Genomic DNA, 22,676 nt, shown 5'->3' with positions numbered 1-22,676 from the left:
AGTCTCGTGTAAACAGCACCCTTAAAGCAGCGGTCCACAACCCTCCTGGGCTTCCCAGGGGGCTCAGATGGTCAAGAATCCGCCTGCCAATGTAGGACATCAGGGTTTGATCCCTGGGTTGGGAAGATTCCCCCTGGAGAAGGGAATGGCAACCCACTCCAGCATTCTTGACTGGAGCATCCCCACAGACAGAGGAGCCTGGCGGGTACAGTCCGTGCATTGCAAAGAGTTGAACACGACCGAGCAACTAACCACTTCATTTCACGTCCATCTAGTTTTCCCAGCTTCCAAAGCCTGCTTCTTTCTCTGCTCTTTTTTTTTTTTTTTTTTAAAAACCAATGGGACCTGTAGTGTCTTTCCTGCTTTCTTTTTCCTTCTTCTCTTTTTCTTTCTTCTCTTTTCTCTTTCTCAGCCTTCCTTCCCCCACCCCTTTCTTTCTTTCTTGCACTGGGTCTTCCAGCATGCAGGAACTTAGCTCCTGGACTAGGAGTGGAACCAGGGTCCCCTGTCCCGGAGGCTCACAGTCTTAGCCACTTGGGCCACCAAGGAAGTCCCCCAAAGGCTCCTTCTTCGCCCCATTTCCCGGGTGAGGCACAGAACTGACACGTGTCAGTGCGTATATCTCCAAGAAGATGCCCTAGAGGTGGTTAACTTCACACTGAGGTCCTCCTTCTGAGCACAAAATCGAAGGGGGCTCCCCAAACTCAGTCATTCAGATTCAGTATATTTTAATTCAACAGTTTAAAAAAATCCAACATAAAGCCCCCCATTCTGCACCCCCCAAAAAAAGAAAACTTCCTGATGGTCTACATTTCAGAATTTTCTTTTTTTTTTATTTTTTTAATTTTATTTTATTTTTAAACTTTACATAATTGTATTAGTTTGCCAAAAGGCAGCATCCAGTCCTTTAAGGACACAGTCTGGCACATTCTGGTCACCTTGAAATCTGCCTTTCGGACACAGAGTCATTGGAAAGGAGCTGACCCTTCACCCGGGTCAGTCAGAGTCCCCCCACAACATACGGCCCTGGATGGAATGCTGGCGGCGTGTCCCTTGAGATGCCCTGAACTTGGAGGTGAACTTTTAAAAAAAATAAAATAGGGAATTAATTCCCCTGTTATCCAGAGTTTAGGACTCCATGGTTTCATTACCAAGAAAATAAGTTCAATCCCAGGTCAGGGAACTAACATCCCACAAGCTGCATCCCATGGCCAAAATAATAACAATAATCATAATAATAGGGAGTTCTTGGCAGATCTCAGAGTGGACAGAAATGATACCCCCAACCTGCTGTCTTCCTCCTGACACAGCAGAGAAAAAGAGTCACAAACAGCCAGTTGTCTCTACACATGGAGGTAATGGAGGTACACGGTGTCTGCAGCTCAGACCTCGGTACCGAGGTGACGGCCCGCAGCTGGGAACTGCACCCCACGTTTCCAAGGCAACCACAAGTCCCTCGCAGCGGTCCGCAAACCTGCTGTGGTTTCTGAGCCTTGGGACGTCTGAGAAGCTTCTGCCTCCTCCGTCAGCAACTGTCCCCTCACCTTGCCTTCAACCCACGTCCCTCATTGCCACTCGCGCATGAGCTGGTTGTAAATACCTACGTGAGTTTCCCGGGACGGCCGTAAGAAGTGCCCAGAGACCAGGACATCCGTCCTCCCCCAGCCCTGGAGACCAGACATCTGAGGTCAGGTGTCCCAGGGCTGAGCTCCCTGCAGAGGCTCCAGGGGAGGGTCCTTCCTGCCTCTTCCAGCTTCTGGGGGCTCCGGGCGTCCATCCCTGGGCTGGTGGCCGCCTCCCTCCCGTCTCTGCCTCCGCCTCCACGTGGCTTCTCCTCTGTGTCCATGTCTCTCCTCTTCCCTGTCTTATAAGGACCGTGTCACTGGGGTTTAGGGCCACCCCCATCCAGGAGGATCCTCATCTCAGACCCTTCACTGCATCACCTCTGCAAACACCTTATTTCCTAAAGTCCTGTTTACAAACTCTGGGTGAGGAGACACATTGAACCCAGTACAACACTCAGGAAAGAATTAACTGCAAGAAAACAACACCCTCCCACATTTCCCCACCCATCCTGCATCACAGTTCTAGGTTTAAATGCCCGGGTGCTCAGTCGTGTCCAACTCTTTCATGACCCCATGGACTGTAGCCCCACCAGGCTCCTCTGTCCATGGGGATTCTCCAGGCAAGAATACTGGAGTGGGTAGCCATTTCTGTCTCTAGGGGATCTTCCCGACTTGGGGATCGAACCTGCGTCTCTTGCGTCCTCTGCCCTGGCAGGTGGATTCTTTACCACTGAGCCCCCTGGAAGCTCCATCTTAAGGGGGTGTATTTGGACGGTCCAGAAAGCCACGCTGAACGCCCACTGGCTCCGTCTCCTCAGCCCGCCAGGACCCACGTGTTTCCCTGCGGACACAGTGTTCCAGACACCCACCTTCATGGAAGCTGATGCGCTCATCCTCCAAGGCTGAGAAATGTCTCTTGGCCATCTGCACCACTCCTGGGATGTCGTACACGATGACCCGACATCCCGGGTACAGGGACACGCACGCCTTGGCCAGAGCCCCAGAACCTCCTGCAAGAGAACGTGGGCTCTGACAGCCCCCAGGCCTGGGCGGTACCCACAGTCTGGTCTCCATGGTGACAGGCTCACGTACAAAGCCCTGTATCTAAGGCAACTTCCTGGCTGGACCAACCTACACATCCACCCTCCATGTAGACTCTGACCTGACGGCTTCCCCTCGTCCGCCTGAGAACAGACAGCGGCCAGGCAGAGGAAGCCCCTGGGCAGATGCCACGGGAAGACGTGCCCATGTCTCCCTGTGGGAGACATTTCCAGGGGACACCCGGGTGAGACATGGAGACCTCCCTCCAGATGCCAGCAGCGTGAACATCTCAGAGTCAAGGAATCTGCTTTTATAAAATAACCTCAACCTAAAGGTCAATCAACAGAGCTATGGATGGAGAAGATGTTGTACACGTATACAGTGGAATATTACGCAGCCGTGAAAAAGAACAAAGTGATGCCATTGCCATGATGCGGATGGACCTAGAGATGATCGTACCAAGTGACGTTCATCAGAGAGAGAGAGAGACAAATACCACGTGATGTCACTCATTCGTGGAACCCAAAATGTGATACAAATGAACTCACGCGCAAAACAGAAATAGACTCTCAGACACGGGAAACAAACACACCAAAGGGGAAGGAGGGGAGGGAGAAAAGAGGAGACTGGGACGGACATGGCAGGCTGCTATAAATCACTCTGATACTTGACAAGTTTCTAGTGTGCAGCGCAGGGAATTGTACTCAATATATGTGCCTGTGCTAAGTCACATCAGCTGCGTTCAACTCTGTGTGACCCCGTGGACCGTAGCCCCCCAGGCTCCTCTGTCCATGGGAGTCTCCAGTCAAGAATACTGGAGTGGGTTGCCATGCCCTTCTCCAGGGGATCTTCCCGACCCAGGGATCGAACCCAGGAGTCCTGCATTGCAGGCAGATTCCTTACCATCTGAGCCACCAGGGAAGCCCTAGGGTCTACAAACAGAATTCCAAACGCAGCTCCAGGGTCCGGGGCGGACACTCACCCCCCAGGTCGCAGATGAGCGGGAAGGGGGACAGGTCGAAGGCCGCGAGCACCGTCGCCCCCTCCAGCCTCCACACGTCCTGCAGACCCTGCATGAACTGCAGCCTTTCGTCCTCGGACCTGGAACACGACGAGATGAGCCCATGAGAACCGTGCGAAGTCTGCTGGGTATCACCCTGAGCAACGACCCGGGGGCCCCCGAGCTGAGCAAAGACCCGGGTCCACCACCCACCGGGGTGGAGCGCCAGGCCACCCAGTGAGCTGTGCAATGCGGGAGGCTGGAGGCCGGGGGGTGGGGGGTGTCCACACAGGCTGGGGGAGGGGGCTGGGCATGACGGGGATTCAGGGAGGTGGAGACAAGTGGAGGGGGAGCTGGGTCCCGGGAGGAGGAGGGAGGAGGCTCTAAGGAGGGGACAGAGGTGAGAAGGAGCCAACGACGCTGCAGGGTGGGCAGAAGAGTGGGGCGGTGAGGGTCTCCTGGGGGCCGCCTCTCGTCTCTCAGCCTCTGCAGAGGCTGGTCTGTGGTTTTGGACTCAGTGGGGAGGTAGGGAGGCAGGGAAGAATACACGGGGTGCAGAGCCGGCCCCGGGTCTCAGGACCCTCAGCAGTGGCCACCCTCCCCCGTTAATCGCTGGTGCATTTCCTGCCCGAGCCTGGGAGCAGCCCCACACACCGCAGACGCTCATGAAGCCACCCGCACCGTCTGACACGTCGTCACGGAGTCAGCAGCACGGTCTGCAGAGCCCAGGCTTGTCTCTTTCCACAGCCCACCCCCCCCCAAAGAAAAAGCATTTCCCCGCTCATTCTGGACAGATCAAACGAGTCCCTAACTTTTCTACTGCAATATTACTCAGCCAAGAAAAAGACCAGATTAATGCCATTGATAGCAGCCTGGATGGACCGAGTGACTCTTATGCTAAGGAAAGGAACTCAGAGAGAGCAAGACAGATCCTATACAACCGACAGGCATGTACTAGAAACTTACGCAAATCAACCATTTTACCAACACACGCTCACAGACTTAGAAAGCGTTAGTCGCTCAGTCCTGTCTGCCTCTTTGCAACCCCACAGACTGTAGCCCGCCAGGCTCCTCTGTCCATGAGGTTCTCCAGGCAAGAGCACTGGAGTGGGTTGCCATGCCCTCCTCCAGGGGATCTTCACGACCCAGAGTTTGAACACAGATCTCCACCATTGCACGTGGATTCTTTACAGTCTGAGCCAACAGGAAAGACGTAAACTCTGAAAACCAAGTAATGATTATCAAAAATTTAGAAAAAATAGTTAGGGAGAAAGGAAAAATTGAGCTGGCTAATAACAAATGCCGTTTGGGCGAGCATCCTCGAGCGCTCCAGTCGTGTCCAAGTCTTTGTGACCCGATGGACCATTGCCCACCAGGCTGCTGTATCCATGGCATTTTCCCAGGCATGAACATATACGTCACAGGTGATGAAATTGGACCTGTTGAGTAGCATGGGGCAGTCTAGGGAACACACAGGAGTCACCTTATATGGGGGAAAGAACCGAAAAGAGAATATACCCGTGGCTGTGTCTCACTGAACCAACTTCCTGTACGCTTGGAACAAACCTATTGCTGATCCTCAACTCTGCTCCAATGTAAAGAAACAAGCAAAGAACAAACGGAAACAAGCAAAAGCGTTGCATGGAGTAATGCTGCCCCCTGGTGGCCATGTTTGGTAACAGCGACTATAAAAACTGGGTTGACGGGCACTTAATATTCCCAAGCTCTGCAGGGCTCCAAGTACTTCTGCCCTCCTAGGAGTCTCCTAGGGGTGATCGGCGAACAAGAACTCAAAACTGGGCAGATGACCACGAAGCCAATGTCAGCAGGTACCTTTAACTTGCACTCGTTGAAAACATATCACATAAAATGATCTCAACACAGTCAAACATTAGGGAAGGGAACAGCAGACGGGTTCCAAACAGGAAAAGGAGTCCGCCAAGGCTCTATATGGTCACCCTGCTTATTTAACTTCTATGCAGAGTACATCATGAGAAACGCTGGGCTGGAGGAAGCACAGGCTGGAATCAAGATTGCCGGGAGAAATATCAATGACCTCAGATATGCAGATGACACCACCCTTATGGCAGAAAGTGAAGAGGAACTCAAAAGCCTCTTGATTAAAGTGAAAGAGGAGAGTGAAAACGTTGGCTTAAAAGGTCAACGTTCAGAAAACCAAGATCATGGCATCCGGTCCAATCACTTCATGGCAAATAGATGGAGAAACAGTGGCTGACTATTTTTCTGAGCTCCAAAATCACTGCACATGGTGATTGCAGCCATGAAATTAAAAGACGCTTACTCCTTGGAAGGAAAGTTATGATCAACCTAGACAGCATATTAGAAAGCAGAAACATTACTTTGTCAACAAAGGTCCATCTAGTCAAGGCTATGGTTTTCCCTGTGGTCATGTATGGATGTGAGAGTTGGGCTGTGAAGAAAGCTGAGCACCGAAGAGTTGATGCTTTTGAACTGTGCTGTTGGAGAAGACTCTTGAGAGTCCCTTGGACTGCAAGGAGATCCAACCAGTCCATGCTGAAGGAGATCAGCCCTGGGTGTTCATTGGAAGGACTGCTGCTGAAGGTGAAAGTCCAATACTTTGGCCACATCATGCGAAGAGTTGACTCATTGGAAAAGACCCTGATGCTGGGAGGGATTGGGGGCAGGAGGAGAAGGGGACGACAGAGGATGAGATGGCTGGATGGCATCACCGACTCGATGGACGTGAGTTTGAGTGAATTCCGGGAGTTGGTGATGGGCAGGGAGGGCTGGCGTGCTGCGATTCATGGGGTCGCAAAGGGTCGGACACGACTGAGCAACTGCACTGAACTCATGGCCCAGCAATCTCACCTCGAGGCATATACCTGGAGAAAACCATAATTTGAAAAGATACATGCACCTCGATGATCATAGCAACACTCGTCACGATGTTCAAGACGTGGAAGCAACCAAGCTGTCCATCGACAGAGGCACAGATGAGCAAGGCGTGGAATATGACTCAGATGAGGAAGCCGTGGTATCCACACACTGCGGAATATGACTCAGCCGCAAAAGGAGAAAGAGACCAGGTGTACTTAGCATAACAGAACCACTTTCCTGGGGTGAAGAATGCGCATCAGGGATTATTAGCGAGAGGCAAACCAGATTTCAATGCAGAATCACTTGGCACCGGTCAGAATGGCCGCTGTAAACAACTCCACAAACACTCGGTGCTGAAGAGTCTGTGGAGGAAACAGAATCCTCCTCCTACCACCGGGGAACGCAAATGGTGCCAACCTCTATGGACAACAGTGTGGATACTCCTCAGACAATGAAAAGAGAGAGAGACGAGGCAATTAGAACAGTCCGTAACACCACACACAACAAGAATCTGCAAATAGCCTAAGACCTAGATGGAAGGACAGGTTCTATGAAATTCTTAGGGGAAATACACGCGGGACACATTTTGACATCCACCCCTTGGAATAATGGGGCTTCCCTGGTAACTCAGCTGCTAAAGAATCCCGCAATGCGGGAGACCCCTGGTTCAACTCCTGGGTTGGGAAGATCCCCTGAAGAAGGGAGAGGCTACCCACCTCCAGTATTGGGCTTCCCTGATAGCTCAGCTGGTAAAGAATCAGCCGGCAATGTGGGAGAGCTGGGTTCCATCCCTGGGTTGGGAAGATCCCCTGCAGGAGGGAAAGGCCACCCACTCCAGTATTCTGGCCTGGAGGATTCCATGGACTGTATAGTCCACGGGGCCGCAGACAGTCAGACACGACTGAGTGATTTTCACTTAGAAGAATGAAAACCAAACCCAAAATCAAAACAGGACCTAATTAACCTTAAAAGCATTTCCAGAGCCAGGACATCCTCAAGGAAAGAGAAATCCCTAAAACTGGGGATGGGGAATCATTTTCAAACAAAGATACCTGCCAGAAATTCATCTCCAGAACATACAAACAGCTCCTGCACCTCAATGTCAAAAACACAACCAACCCATGAAAAAAAAAGGGCGGCCAAAGATGGAAATGCATATTTCTTCCAATAAACTATAGAGGTTGCATTAGATTCATGAAAAGTGCTCAGCACCAGGAATTATAAGGGAGAGGCAGATCAAATTCCAGCGAGGTATCGCCTCACATAGCTGAGAATGGTCATGGTCAAACCCTCTACCCACATGCAGTGCCGCAGATGCTGTGGAAGAGCAAGGGACCCTCCTCCTGGGATGCTGGGAATCCAAACAGGTGACGGGCGTCATGGGGGACAGCGTAGGGGGCGCCTGAAACAATGAAAGCCGGAACGAAATGGGAATATTCCCCAAGACCGCACACAAACACGCACTTCAGGAAAGACCGAGATCTAAATCAGAGGACACAGACTGTGAGCTTCTGGAGGAAAATACAGTTAGGACAGCCTTGCCATCCACTCAGAGTAGTGAAATATACACCAAAAGTAAGAAAACAGGATCTGCTGCTGCTGCTAAGTCGCTTCAGTCGTGTCCGACTCTGTGCGACCCCATAGACGGTAGCCCACCAGGCTCCCCCGTCCCTGGGATTCTCCAGGCAAGAACACTGGAGTGGGTTGCCATTTCCTTCTCCAATGCATGAAAGTGAAACGTGAAAGTGAAGTCGCTCGGTAGTGTCCGACTCTGAACGACCCCATGGACTGCAGCCCACCAGGCTCCTCCGTCCAGGGGATTTTCCAGGCAAGAGTAGTGGAGTGGGGTGCCATCGCCTTCTCCGAAACAGGATCTACTTAACCGCAAAAGAATCTGCACAGCACAGGGAATCCCACATGAACAGATAACGCTCAGAATGGCAAACAATCTTTGCAAACCAAGATACCCACGGAGAACTCGTGTCCGAAACACAGAAACAGCTTGTGCGGCTCCGTGTAAAAAACAAACACACACACACACACACAAAAAGAAATAAAGGGGACATAGATTGAAATGGGTATGTCTTCCGAGAAGGCAGAGAGATTGCATTAGGGACATGAAAATGTGCTGAGCTTCACTGCTTATTAGAGAGAGGCCACTTAAAATTATGGTGAGGTATCTTATCACCGTACACCTTGCCCATCTTGTGAGACCGGGCATCTAAAAAAATCTCCAAAATAAACGCTGAAGAGGGTGTGGAGGGGAGAGAGCCTCCCTGCACTGTTGCTGGGAGTGGGAAACGGTCCATGCACGAGGGAGAAGAGTATGTGGGTCCTTCAGAAAACAAGACAGAGAAGCATCTTAGGACATGCTCGCCCCGACCACAGGCACAGAGCCAGAGAAGCCCCAGGGTTTCCAAAACATAGGTATACTCGGGAGATCACAGCCGCACCAGGAAAATAACCAGGACACAGAGACAGCCTGAGTGTTCGGGGACAGGTGAACGGGTAAAGAAGAGGACCTCACAGACACGACGAACCATCAACTCAGCCACAAACGAGCAGGAGAGAATGCCATGTCCAGCCTGAGAGAAGGAAGCAGAGATGATCAGACCTAGAGAAGCCAGGCAGACAGGGCGAAGGAGACCACTTGTGGCTGGAATCTAATAACGGATACAAATGAACTGCTTTACCCAATAGAAACAGACGTTGGAACAGAGAAAAGAAACTTACGCTTATAAAAACAAAAAAGTTAGTGATGAGGGATCCATTAAGAGTTTGTTAATAAGACACACATTTGTTCATGCTGAGTGGCTCAGTCGTGTCCGACTCTCCGCGACTCCATGGACTGTAGCCCACCAGGCTCCTCTGTCTGTGGGATTCTCCAGGCAAGGATACTGGAGTGAGTTGCCATGCCCTCCTCCAGGGGATCTCCCAACCCAGGGATCGAACCCTCATCTCCTGCATTGCAGGCAGATTCTTTATCCACCAAGCCACAGATTATAATATAATATAATCAAACAGATGATCCAAAATGACCTACTGAATAGCAAAACAGCGTCTACTGAACACACTCTAACCACCTGTATGGCGGAAAAATAAAGAAGAGATAAACATCTACGTATAAGGAAATCCAAGTTCCTGTACCCTTGAAACAAATACAATATCGGAGGAATGAAGCGTCCTCCAGTGTAAATTAACATTTCTTCTACAAAAAGGAGTTAAAAAAAAAACAGTTTATGGAGAAATGCTGGCACCTCGTGGCTGGGCTTTGTAACAACACGTATAAAAGCTGCGTTTGCTGTCGTTAAATTGAGGGCAGGAGGAGAAGGGGGCGACAGAGGGTGAGATGGTTGGAGGCATCACCGACTCCATGGGCATGACTCTGAGCAAGCTCTGGGAGATGGTGGTGGACAGGGACGCCTGGCGTGCTGCAGTCCATGGGGTGGCAGAGAGTCAGACGCGACTGAGCGACTTTCACTTCACAACCCTCTTGAACAATCGTGAAGAGCTTCGTGTGGATCCACCACACAGAAAATGAACAATGAACCAAAAATAAGGAAAAAAGCATGTGGGCACAGACCTTAAATGCATTTTGACAACGGACAACATCGAAAACGGTACAGAAAGAGACTCTCAGAATGGAAAAGAAATTTTTTCTAACCAAGATACCCACAAGAAATTCACCTGCGATTGCTACAAACAGCGCACACGTCTCCATATCAAAACCACAAAACATCAGAGATAAAAAGGCTCCAAAGATAAAAACACATATTCCTTCCAAGAAGGCATACAGAGGGCCATTCCACTCACGAAAGGTCGCTCAGCATCACTAATTATTAGAAGGTACTCAAAGAGAATGAGGTATCTCCTCACACCGGTCAGCATGACCATCATCAAGACATTCTACCAAGAATACGTGCTAACAAAGGGCGGAGAAAAAAAGGAAATCCTCCTACACTTTTGCTATGGAACTAAATCAGGGCAGGAACTGTGGAAAACAGCATGGAGCGTCCTTAGAACACTAACCATCCAGAAAACGTACAACCCATCAGTCCCACCTGTGGGCTTAGATCCAGAGAAACATCGCGATTCGAAATGACACACACACCCCTGTCTTCAGGACGGCGTGATTTACAAAGGCCACGAAAGCAAATCGACCGAAATGTCTGTCGACGGGAAAATGAAGACAGAGTGGGGCCCACCTCTCCCCTGGAGCACGACTCAGCCACACAGAGGACAGAATAAGGCCACGGAGAGCGGCATGCCCCGACCGAGTGACCGTCACACTCGGGGAGGGAAGGAAGTCAGAGACGGGGAGACAGAGGTCCTGAGACATCACGGACACCTGGATTGTAGATATTCATGCAGACGACCTAATTACACAACAGAGACAGACTCTGAAACTGAGAGAAATTACCTATAAGTGTCTCACACACACACACACACACACACACACACAAGCTGTAATGGGGATGGGGTTGTTTAAGAGTTTGGAATGGACATATTCCAGTTCCCATATACGATGTGATGATCAAAAACACCTGCTGAACACCACAGGGAACTCTAATGAACGGATGCTAATTACCTAGACGGGAAAGAGAGCCCGAGACAGAATGGACAGATGTCTGTGTGTAAATGAATCAAGTTCCCGCACCCCTGAAACTAACGCAACGCGGGAAGCAGCCGTGCTCCACCGTAACACACGGGCTTCCCTGGCGGCTCAGGCGGTAGAGAATCCGCCTGCTGTGCGGAGACCCACAAGGCTCAATCCCAGGGCCAGGAAGACCCCAGAAGACCCGCGTTCCATCCCTGGGTCATGGAAAGATCCCCTGGAGAAGTGATTGGCAACCCACTCCAGTATACTTGCCTGGGAAATCCCATGGACAGAGGAGCCTAGACTCTTGAGAGTCCCTTGGACTGCAAGGAGATCTAACCAGTCCATCCTAAAGGAGATCAGTCCTGAGTGTTCATTGGAAGGGCTGATGCTAAAGCTGAAACTCCAGTACTTTGGCCACCTCATGCAAAGAGTTGACTCATTGGAAAAGACCCTGATGCTGGGAGGGATTCGGGGCAGGAGGAGAAGGGGACAACAGAGGATGAGATGGTTGAATGGCATCACCAACTGGATGGACATGGGTTTGGGTGGACTCCGGGAGTTGGCGATAGACATGGAGGCTTGGTGTGCTGCAGTTCATGGGGTCGCAGAGTCAGACACGACCGAGTGACTGAGCTGAACTATATATATTAGTATAATGAATAATCAACAAAAAGAAGAAAACAGGACCTCATCTACCTGAAGAGCATTTGCTCAACAAAGAAAGCCCTGAACAAAAGAAACAGATAGTGTTCAGACTGCAAAAAAAAAAAATTTGCAAATGAAGACACTCACAAGAAATTCAACTCCAAAACTTATGAGGAGCTCATGCATTTCAATATGACAAACACAGACAACGCAAGAAGAAAAAATATACATATATATGCCAAAGATCAAAATGGATATCTCGTCCAAGGAGGCATACAGGTTGGCATCAGGTCCATAAAAAGATGCTCAGCATCAGTAATTATTAGAGAGAAGCAAATCAAAAGTACAATGATGTATCCCTTCGAACAGGTCAAAATGGGCATGTTTGGTAAGATCTACAAAGATTAAGTGCTGCAAAGGGCAGACGAAAAGCGGAAACCTCCTGCACTCTTGGTGGGAAGCTAAACTGGTGCAGCAAACGTGGAAAACGGCATGGAGGTTCCTTACAAAACTTCAGCATCCAGAAACCGTACAATCCAGTAATCCCACCTCTGGGCTCAGATCCAGAAAAAAAAGTCATGTTTCAAAATAACACACACCTTCCTGTTCTCAGGGCTGCACGACGCACATTGGCCAAGACACCGAATCCGCCAAAACATCCCTTGACAGGAAAACGAAGGCAGATCTCTCTGTGCAGGAACACGGCTCACCCGCAGAGCGGAGCAGAATAAGGCCGCTGCCAGCAGCCTGGGTGGACCGAGTGACTCCCGTACCAAGTGACGGAAGTCAGAGAAAGACAGATATCATATAACCATGACGGGGGCCTCTGGGTGTTCATGCAAACGAACTAATTTACACAACAGAGCCAGACTCTGAAACGGAGTAAAGAAACTTATGTGTGAAAGTTGCTCAGTCGTGTCCGACTCTTTGCGACCCCATCGACTATACAGTCCATGGGATTCTCCAGGGCAGAATACTGGAGTGGGTGGCCTTTCCCTTCTCCAGGGGATCTTCCCGACCCAGGGATCAAACCCAGGTCTCCCAACATTGCAGGTGGATTCTTTACCAGCTGAGCCACCAGGGAAGCCCAAGATTACTGGAGTGGGTAGCTTGACCCTTCCAGGGGAATCTTACCAACCCAGGAATCGAACCGGGGTCTGCTGCATCGCAGGCAGATTCTTTACCAGCTGAGCTACCAGTGAAGGTCAAAGGAAGTTATGACTATCCAAAAAAAAAAAATGTTATGAGAATGTGACAAATGAAGGGTTAGGAATGAACATGTACACACTCATATATACAGAATTGATGATCAAAAAGTCTGTGCTGAATTGCACAGGGAAGTCTACTGAGCATGATGTAACTACCTCTGTGAGAAAAACAATGCAAAAAAGAATAAACCTCTATGTATAACTGAATCAAACTCTGGAATACCTTAAACACACACACACACACACACACACACACACACACCAGGTGGAAACTCAACTCTGCTGCTGCTGCTAAGTCGCTTCAGTCGTGTCCAACTCTGTGCGACCCCATAGACAGCAGCCCACCAGGCTCCCCTGTCCCTGGGATTGTCCCGGCAAGAACACTGGAGTGGGTTGCCATTTCCTTCTCCAATGCATGAAAGTGAAAAGTGAAAGTGAAGTCGCTCAGTCATGTCTGACTCTTAGCGACCCCATGGACTCTAGCCTTCCAGGCTCCTCCATCCATGGGGTTTTCCAGGCAAGAGGACTGGAGTGGGGTTCTGAGTATTAAGGAAACGCAAATCAAACCTACAACAGGTAAATCATCTCGCACCGGTCAGAACTGCCATTATGAAAAACTCTGCAAACATTAAGTGTTGGAGAGCTCGTGGAGAAAAAGGAGCCCTCTGCAGTTTTGGTGGGAATGTGTACTTGTCCAGGTATTATGGAAAACGGTATGGAATGTTCTTTAAAAACTAGAGAGAGAGCTATCGTACGATCCTGTGGTCCCGCCGCTGGGGCATACACCTGGAGAAAATCGTAATTAGAAAAGACACGCACCCGCCAGGATTCATCACAACGCTATTCACAACAGCAAAGACATGGAGGCAACCTCAATGTCCATCAACAGAGGAATGGAGAAAGAAGATGTGGTACATATATAGGGTGGGATATTAGTCAGTTGTTACAAAATGAAATCATGTGTATATTTGCATAACCGAATCCCTTCACTGTAGAGCGGAAATTAATGGAACACTGTAAATCCACACAACTGCTGTAACATTTCAAGCAACCTAGATGCCCATAGACAGACAAATGAATAAAGAATCTGTGGTACATATATGCAATGGAATATTACTCCGCCATGAAAAGGAACGCCTTTGAGTCACTTTTAATGAGGTTGAGGAACCTGGAGCCTGTTACACGGAGGGAAGCAAGTCAGAAAAACAAATATCGTATACTGAGACATACTTATGGAATCTAGAAAGACGGTACTCATGAACACATTTGCAGGGAATCACCAGAGAAGGCAATGGCACCCCACTCCAGTACTCTTGCATAGAACATCCCATGGATGGAGTAGCCTGGAAGGTTGCAGTCCATGGGGTCGCGAACAGTCGGACACGACTGAGTGACCTCACTTTCACTTCTCACTTTCATGCATTGGAGAAGGAAATGGCAACCCACTCCAGAGTTCTTGCCTGGAGAGTCCCAGGGATGGGGCAGCCTGGGGGGCTGCCGTCTATGGGGTCGCACAGAGTCAGACACGACTGAAGTGACTTAGCAGCAGCAGCAGCAGCAGTGGAGATGGAGACATAACAGACTTACGGACCCGGGGAGGTAGGGAGGAAGAGAAGGTGGGAGGTACGGAGAGAGGAACTCGGAAACCTAAGTCACCAAGTGTGACGCAGATAGCCGATGGGAATCTGCGGGATGACTCAGGGAGCTCAAACCGGGGCTCTGGGACAACCTAGAGGGGTGGGAGGTGGGAGGGAGGTTCAAGAGGGACGGGACACAGGTCAACCGATGGCTGACACATGCGGATGTCTGGCAGAAACCCACACAATACTGCAAAGGGATTATCCTTCAATGAGAAATACACAAATGCAACTCTCAAGCAGGATGCTATGGGAGTGGGTGGGAGGCGTTACCTGTAGATGGCAGAGAAGAGCTCCTCGGACGGGATCCTGAAGGCTTTCGGATACTGGTTCCTCCCTTCCCTGAAAACGAGGAGGAGACTGTCACTGAGGCCCCGAGAAGTCACTGCACTCCGTTCATACGGCCCTGCGCTCACAGACCTTACCCTGGCACCACAGAGGGCCTCCGCCGGAAACGAGTAACCCAAGACTACTCAGGAATCGTTTTCCAGTTTGCAGTTCCGTTCAGTCCACTCGCTCGGTCGTGTCCGACTCTTTGCGACCCCACGGACTGCAGCACGCCAGGCCTCCCTGTCCATCACCAACTCCCGGAGCTTGCTCAAACCCATGTCCATGGACTCGGTGATGCCATCCAACCAGCTCATCCTCTGTCGCCCCCTTCTCCTCCCGCCTCCAATCCTGCCCAGCATCCGGGTCTTTGCCAGTGGGTCAGTTTTTCACATCATATGGCCAAAGTGTTAGAGCTTCAGCATCAGTCCTTCCAGTGACTGTTTCCTTTATTTCTATTATTACTCCATCAGCTCCACCTCACACCATCAGGCATTAGATCCGGGAGTTTGGAGACCCGTGCGCCAATAAATCTAGATCCGGGAGTTTGGAGACCCGCGCGCTAAGAAGCCTAACACGTTGCTTCCTGGGACGGCCGGCAGCCAGCCCGCAGGCCGCCCTGGGGACTCGGGGGCGCGGCTGACACGCACCTGACTGCCTCCGCCAGGTAGCGCCAGCACACGTAAGCGGTCCTGCCCGCGTACAGAAGCATGTCCCGCTGGGACCTGGGGCTGCCTCTCACCACGTAGGTGCTGGCGAGCTCCGTGTTTGCATACACAGCTGAAAACAAACAGAAGGGGGGGGGGAATAAAGTTAGACACCCAGGCATCGCCAAGATGCCAACAAGGACGCTGGCAACCTCCTGGCTGGAGACGTGATTCTCGCCTGGGACGGTCGGAACCCCGACAGCTGGACCCTCGTTCCGAAGGACCGGCTGGCCTGTGGTGCAGGGGCTGCGTGTCCTGCCTGCTGCCTTCAGCCCTCGTAAATCCCACGGAAAGATCCGATGTAGCAAACGGAAAGGGCCAGCGAGCCCCAGGGTTGTTCAATCCCTCAGTCGCCTCCGACTTTTTGCGACCCCATAGACTACATGTAATACATGTCCGCAGGGCTCCAATCCTTGGGCCACCTGCTGCAAAGAACTGACTCCTTGGAAAAGACCCTGATGCTGGGAAAGATTAAGGGTGGGAGGAGAAGGGGATGACAGACGATGAGATGGCTGGATGGCATCACCGACTCGATAGACATGAGTTGGAGCAAACTCTAGGAGATAGAGAAGGACAGGGAAGCCTGGTGTGCTGCAGTCTATGGGGTCACAAAGAGTTGGACACGATGGAGCGACTGACTGAACTGAATTCACTCACTGTTTCTGCCCATCTGTACCTGCTGAATGCTTGCGGGGCTCCAAGGGGTCCCCAGGGCGACAGCGTTGCAGCCGGAGGTCCTGTAACCTGGTCTCTGAGCCGAGCGTCCCAGCGTCTCCGGCCTGGCAGCTTAGCCCACGTCCCGACGTGCCTACCCGAGAGTCTGCAGGTACAGCACGCTCCTCCCGCCCCCAGGAGCTTCCCCTTGAACGTCCGCCATCCTCCGCAGGTGTGTCCTGGCCGGACCGCAGCCCGCACTGGGGGTTCGAGGTCAGCACGGCCAGTGGGGGAAAGGGACGGGGCTGCAAAGCTTACTCACAGGGTGTGACTGCTTGATTCCCAAGCCTGCAGCCATCTGAGTACCATCAACCCCCAAACAACATCCTCCTGTTCAAGTTAACTCACTTTCTGTTTGCACCCCATAAATCCAACGGGGACGCAAGTCCTTGCTTCAAGGAGAAAGCCCCATCACCCACCCTTACCATTGCCCACCCACCCACCCCTATTCTGCCAGGCAGTGGTCCCTACACTTTGCAATTTCACATATTCTCAAGATTCTAAAAAAAAAAAAAAAAAAAAAATCTGAGTGACTGAGATAGGGCTTACAATTTTTAATTCTGCAAAGAAGGGGCATTGAAAGTAAAAACTGGCAAGGACCATCTTCTGTAAGAGGAAAGCAGCTTCAATACCAAAACAAGAATATGATCTTAACACAAAGGGCAACCCTTGAAAAGAAGCAGTTTAGCATGATGGAAAAATTACTCCCGTGTAACTTTTCGGTCACATTTCTGTCTTGTTCCTTGGATATTTCATCAGGGTTTCAGTGCAAACACCAGCCTCTGGAAACTTCCTGATCCACAGTCAGCAAATGACAACCCGAGTTTGGTACCCGGTTTTGGCCATCTGTTTTTGCCAATAAAGCTTTATTGGAACCTTGTTCCGTCAACCTGTTGTGCTAAAAAGCTTTATTGTAACTCTGTTTCACCGCCTGTCTGTTCTATAAAGCTTTATTGGAATCCTGTTCCACCATCTGTCTATCAATAAATCTTTATTGGAACCCTGTTCCACCACCTGTCTGGTCAATAAACCTTTATAGGAACTCTGTTCCACCACTTCTCTGGCCAATAAGGCTTTATTGTCAGCCTGTTCCACCACCTGTGTTGACAATAAAGCTTTATTGGAATCTTGTTCCATCACCTGTGTTGACAATAAAGTTTTATTGGAACCTTGTTCCACCACCTGTCTGGCTAATAAAGCTTTATTGGTACCATGTTCTACCACCTGCCTGGCCAATAAAGCTTTATTGGAACCCTGTTCCAACACCTGTTTGGTCAATAAGCCTTTACTGGATCTTTGTTCCGCCACCTGTCTGGCCAATAAAGTTTTATTAGGATCAGCCCCGCCCATCTGTCTGTCTCCAGCAGCTCTGATGCTCCAAAGGCAGAGATGAGTGTCATCTGCAGAGACCTCGTGGCCGGCCTACCAGGCTGAGAAGACTTACTCTGTGGCTCTTTCCAGAAAAATAAAATAGGAAACTGTGCTGAGAGTGCGCCTTTAAAACGCCTTCTTCCAAACAGCCAGGGTGCTTACCTTTTCCTCCCCGCACATCGGCTTGCAGCAGCTTCAGGGACACACAGGTGTCCAGCAGCAGCTCTGTCCCCCGGGGGCTGGAGCCCAGACGTGAAGACACTGCCGCTGAGTCCAGGGGCTCCGGGGCCTCTGCCAGGAGCTCAAACACCCCCAGCTCACAGGCAGCAAAGAGAACCTCGGGGCAATGAAGACAGAGTCAGCTTTAGTTCTCAGAAGACTCACACTCTTCAGGAGGGTGAGTCAGACAGAGAAGGGAAAATATCATACGACATCCCTTACATGTGGGATCTGTAAAGAAATGACACAAACCAACTTACAGAATAGAAAGAGACTCACAGACTTAGAAAATGAACTTATGGTTGGTGGCAGAAAGGATGGTCAGGGAGTCTGGGATGGACATGGACTCACTGCTGTATTTAACATGGAGAACCAGCAAGGACCTGCTGGACAGCACAGGGAGCTCTGCTCAATCCTCTGTAATAACCTTATGGTCACCAGGGGGAATGATGGGGGCAGGGATACTCAGGGAGTCTGGGATGGACATGGACACACTGCTGTATTTAACATGGAGAACCAGCAAGGACCTGCTGTCCAGCACAGGGAGCTCTGCTCAGTGTCGTGTGGCAGCCTGGATGGGAGGGGAGCTGGGGGAGAAGGGATGCATGGGTGCGTATAGTTGACCCTTTGCTGTCCACCTGAAACCATCACAGCATTGTTCATTGGCTATGCTAAGTCACTTCAGTCGTGTCCGACTCTGTGTGACCCCATGGACTGCAGCCTACCAGGCTCCCCTGTCCCTGGGATTCTCCAGGCAAGAACACTGGAGTGGGGTGCCATTGCCTTCTCCAGTTCATTGGCTATACCCCAGTATAAAATTAAATGTTTACATTAAAAAGGCCGTATCCATTCCTGTTCTGTTAAGACTGTATTAACTCTTATTCTGTTAAGATTGTATCTACTCTTCTTAAGGTTCATTAGTTGTTATCCTTAATAGGTCGCTCGAAGTCCTACTATATTAAGATTGTATTAAGCTTTATCCTCTTAAGATGGTATCAGCTCTTGCAGTGAGCTCAATATTAACTCTAATTATATTAAGTTGTAATGACTCTTGTTCTATTGAGATGTCATGAACAGTCCATTAAGAGTGCATTCAGATTTTTTTCTATTAGGATTTTATTGACTCTCCTTGTACGAAGGTCGTATTCAGCCGTATTCTATTAACATGGAATCAGTTCTCACCCTGTTAAAGTTGTGTTGATTCTTGTTCAGTGAAGTTGGCATGATCTCTTACCCTGCTATGATTATACCAGCGCCTATATTCAGGTTTTATTCACTCCCTATTCCTGGGTTTCAGCAGACAAGCGCATCTGGGGTTTCCCTGGTGGCTCAGACAGGAAAGAATCTGCCTGACAATGCAGGAGACCCGAGTTTGATCCCTGGGTCGGGAAGATCCCCTGGAGGAGAAAATGGCAACTCACTCCAGCATTCTTGCCTGCAGAATCCTATGGACAGAGGAGCCTGGAGGGCTACAGTCCATGGGGTTGCAGAGTCAGACACGACTAAGTGACTAACACGTACCCTGCAATGATTGTATAAGCCCTGTGCTCGGGTTTCATTCACTCTCTATGTAAAAACATTTCATGAACTCCTATTCCAAGTGGTTGTAGTACATTTTCTTGCCTTAATGTTGGGTGCACTCTTATTCTATTGAGGTATTATAAACGCTCACTCCATCTAGGTTGCATTCAGGTTTTTTTCTATTCATATTTTATTAGCTCTCCTGTACGCAGGTTGTCTTCAGTCATATTCTATTAAGATGGTTTCAGCTCTTGTTCTGTTAACGGGGTATTGACTCTTATTCTGTAAGGCTGGAGTACGTTTTATTCTCTGAAAGTTGGGTGCGCTCTCGTTCTATGGAGGTTTTATCAATTTCCTCCTGAGGTTGCATTAAGTTTTATCCAATTAATATAGCGTTGGCTTTTCTACTGAGGTTGTATTAACTCTAATTTTAGTAAAGTTGCAATCCCTCTTGTCTGAGATGTTTTGAACCCATCCTACTAAGGTTGTATTCATATTTTATTCTATTGAGTTTTAAAATTATTTTTATTTATATTCATTAGTCTCCACCAGGTCTTAGTCGTGGCATGTGGGGTCTAGCTCCCTGACCGGGGGTTGAACCCGGGCCCCTGCGTTGGGAACTCAAGAGTCTTAGTCACTGGGCCCTCAGGGACGTCCTTCTACTGAGTTTTACTCAGTCTCCCATTCCACTCAGGTTGTATTTACATTTATTCTCTTAACACTGGATTCACTCTCGTTCTATTGAAATATTTAAGGTTAATTTTACAGCAGCAGCTTACAATGTTGTGTTAGTCTCTGCTGGGCAGCAAAGGCAATCAGCCATCGTTTATACATATATCCCCTCTTATTCTGGATTTCCTTCCCATGTAGGTCAGCACAGAACTTTGAGTGGAGTTCCCTGAGCCGTACAGCAGGTTCTCATTCGTCCTGTTTTATACACACGATCAACAGTGTATATGTCTCAATCCCAGCCTCCCAACCCATCCACGATTTTATTAAGTCTGTTGTTGCTGAGGTCCTGTTAAGTTTTATCCTCAATGCCGGATTCACCTTTGTTCTATTGAGATGTTATTTCTTAATACTCGGTTTATATTAAGTTTTATTCTAGTAAGATTGTTTGCACTCTTGTTTCACTAACACAGTGAAAAAAGGGTTAGTCAGTCATGTCTGACTCATTTTTGACACCATGGGCTGTAGCCCCCCAGGCCCCTCTGCCCACGGGATTCTCCAGGCAAGAATCCTGGAGTGGGTTGCCATTTCCTCCTCCAGGGGGTCTTCCCGACCCAGGGGTGGAACCTGGACCTCCTGCATTGCAGGCAGATTCTTTACCAAATGAGCCACCAGGGAAGCCCCTACAAATGTCGTTCTGAGACGCCACTCCATGAGGGCCAACACATCCCTAGAAGGGCCCCAGGCCCCGATGGTCAAGCTTCTGCCCGTGGACACGCCCAGAGTCCCAGCACACCCTCACGCCCCCCGGAGGAGACCCCGTCCTCACTCAGCACTGAGTGCCTGTCGTCCTCCTCACCTCCCGGCAACAGAACCCCAGCCGGTGGAGCCTCTTCCTACCTGGGAGACCATGAAGCCGTTGGCGTATTCCGTCAGGAGACGGTAGCCCTCACCCTCCTGGGAGCACATCTTCCTTCCGCGCCGGTCTGGCTTGGAGGGACCCCGGCTATCTTAGCTTTGGGCTTCACCAGTCTATGAGCAACCTGGGCGGACGGCCAGCGTGTCAGTACTGACCCTGCAAGCTGGGCGCCAGGGAGCGAGCCCAAGACGGATCGTTCTAGGAGATTCCGTTAGCTTGGTGAAGGGGATGAGAGAGCTTACGAGGGACCCCTGGGGCTTCTGTTCACTCCTTCTGTCTCTGACGAGCACACAGCCCGAAAATCGCCTGTCAGCCCCAGCTCCCTCCCATCCTCGTACCATCAGCGGTGCAACTGGTCCCAAACCCACATGCCCACTAATCACTAGGGATGATGAGTCACTGGATGGACTGAACAGTCTCTGGGCCCTTCATTTCGGCCGGGGGTGGGGAAGCGGGGGTGAGGGGGTGGGGGGGGGTCTTGGGTGCGGCCATAACAAATGCCCACAGAATGTGGGATTAAAACCACAGACATCTGTGCTCCCCCAGTTCTGGGGACCAGATGTGTGAGCTCAAGGGGTCCTAGGGCTGAGCTCCATCCAGAGGCTCCAGGGGAGAGTCCTTCCTGCCTACTCCAGCTTCTGGGAGCTCCAGGCGCCCATCCCTGGGCTGGAGGCCGCCTCCCTCCCGTCTCTGCCTCCGTCTCCACGTGGCTTCTCCTCTGTGTCCCTGACTCTCCTCTTCTGTGTCTTATACAGACCCTGTCCTTGGGTTTAGGGCCACCCCCATTCAGGAAGGACCTCATCTCATATCCTTCACTCCATCACAGCTGCAGAGAACCTTTGTCCAAACAAGGCCAGGTTCTCAGGTTCCGGGGGTGAGGACATGGACGGCTCTTTGGGGAGCCGTGATTCAACCTCATACAGGGGGTGGTCAACGCATCCCCGTTTATCAGGGTGATCGGTTATTTCCAGCAGTGGCATTTCAATCGCCAGGAACCGTGGTGAGCCACGCTGTTGTGGGAGGAAGCCCAGAACCTGCCCTGAGCTGCTGTCCTGCCGTGGGCCGCCCCAGCCCCGCTGAGGATACACTCTCTCTTTCCCAGCCATCTCTGACGCTCAGCTTCACGGAGCCCAGATGGGCGCTTCAGCTTCCACCCCCCACCACAGGGGCTCCCCTGCCCTTTTCCACCCTGAACCCCGGCAAGCACACCTCCATGTCCGCTGACCATGCTGTACCTCATGCCCTGTTTCTGGGCACACCCTGCTGGAGTAGGGGCTGGGGGAAAGCTCCAACTATGAACCAACACTCTGCCTCGGAGAGGTCCTCTGTGCTTCGTGGCTGGGCAAGTGAGGGTTCCAATAAAGCTTTATTGACGAAAAAAAGGTGGTGGAACAGATACCAATAAAGTTTTATTGACCAGACAGGTGTTGGAACTAGGTTCCAATAAAGCTTTATTGACAAAAAGGGGGGTGGGTGGAACAGATACCAATAAAGCTTTATTGACCAGACAGGTATTGGAACAAGGTTTCAATAAAGCTTTATTGACAAAAAAGGTGGTGAAACAGATACCAATAAAGCTTTATTGACCAGAGAGGTGTTAGAACAAGGTTCCAATAAAGCTTTATTGACGAAAAAAAGGTGGTGGAACAGATACCAATAAAGCAATACTGAGCA

At 50.3% G+C, this 22,676-nt stretch overlaps 1 protein-coding gene across 10 annotated transcripts in view; it reads right to left on the bottom strand.

The window, feature by feature from the left end:
* ASMT (acetylserotonin O-methyltransferase) overlaps positions 1 to 22,344 on the bottom strand; it is a 56,745-nt gene extending 34,401 nt beyond the window's left edge. For 3 of the 10 annotated variants that reach the window (XM_044936699.2, XM_044936693.2, XM_044936700.2), the window contains exons 1-6: positions 18,389 to 18,418; positions 17,837 to 18,011; positions 15,533 to 15,662; positions 14,829 to 14,897; positions 3,589 to 3,707; positions 2,435 to 2,575 (exon numbers count right to left, since the gene is read on the bottom strand). In XM_044936699.2, coding sequence (XP_044792634.2) covers positions 2,435 to 2,575; positions 3,589 to 3,707; positions 14,829 to 14,897; positions 15,533 to 15,662; positions 17,837 to 18,011; positions 18,389 to 18,403 — 649 coding nt within the window. In that variant the 5' untranslated portion in view covers positions 18,404 to 18,418. Of the gene's footprint in view, positions 1 to 911; positions 1,861 to 2,434; positions 2,576 to 3,588; positions 3,708 to 14,828; positions 14,898 to 15,532; positions 15,663 to 17,836; positions 18,012 to 18,244; positions 18,275 to 18,388; positions 18,584 to 18,618; positions 18,706 to 20,983; positions 21,383 to 22,211 lie in introns of those variants that run through there. The other 7 variants (XM_044936696.2, XM_044936698.2, XM_044936701.2 and 4 more) reach the window with 7 other exon arrangements.
* Between the last annotated feature and the right edge of the window lie 332 nt (positions 22,345 to 22,676).

This window comes from Bubalus bubalis, chromosome X, assembly GCF_019923935.1.
Source record: "Bubalus bubalis isolate 160015118507 breed Murrah chromosome X, NDDB_SH_1, whole genome shotgun sequence".
Taxonomy (NCBI): Eukaryota; Metazoa; Chordata; class Mammalia; order Artiodactyla; family Bovidae; genus Bubalus; species Bubalus bubalis.
The sequence above is the reverse complement of the archived record's forward strand: the minus strand, read 5'-3'. Positions and strand labels throughout refer to the sequence as shown.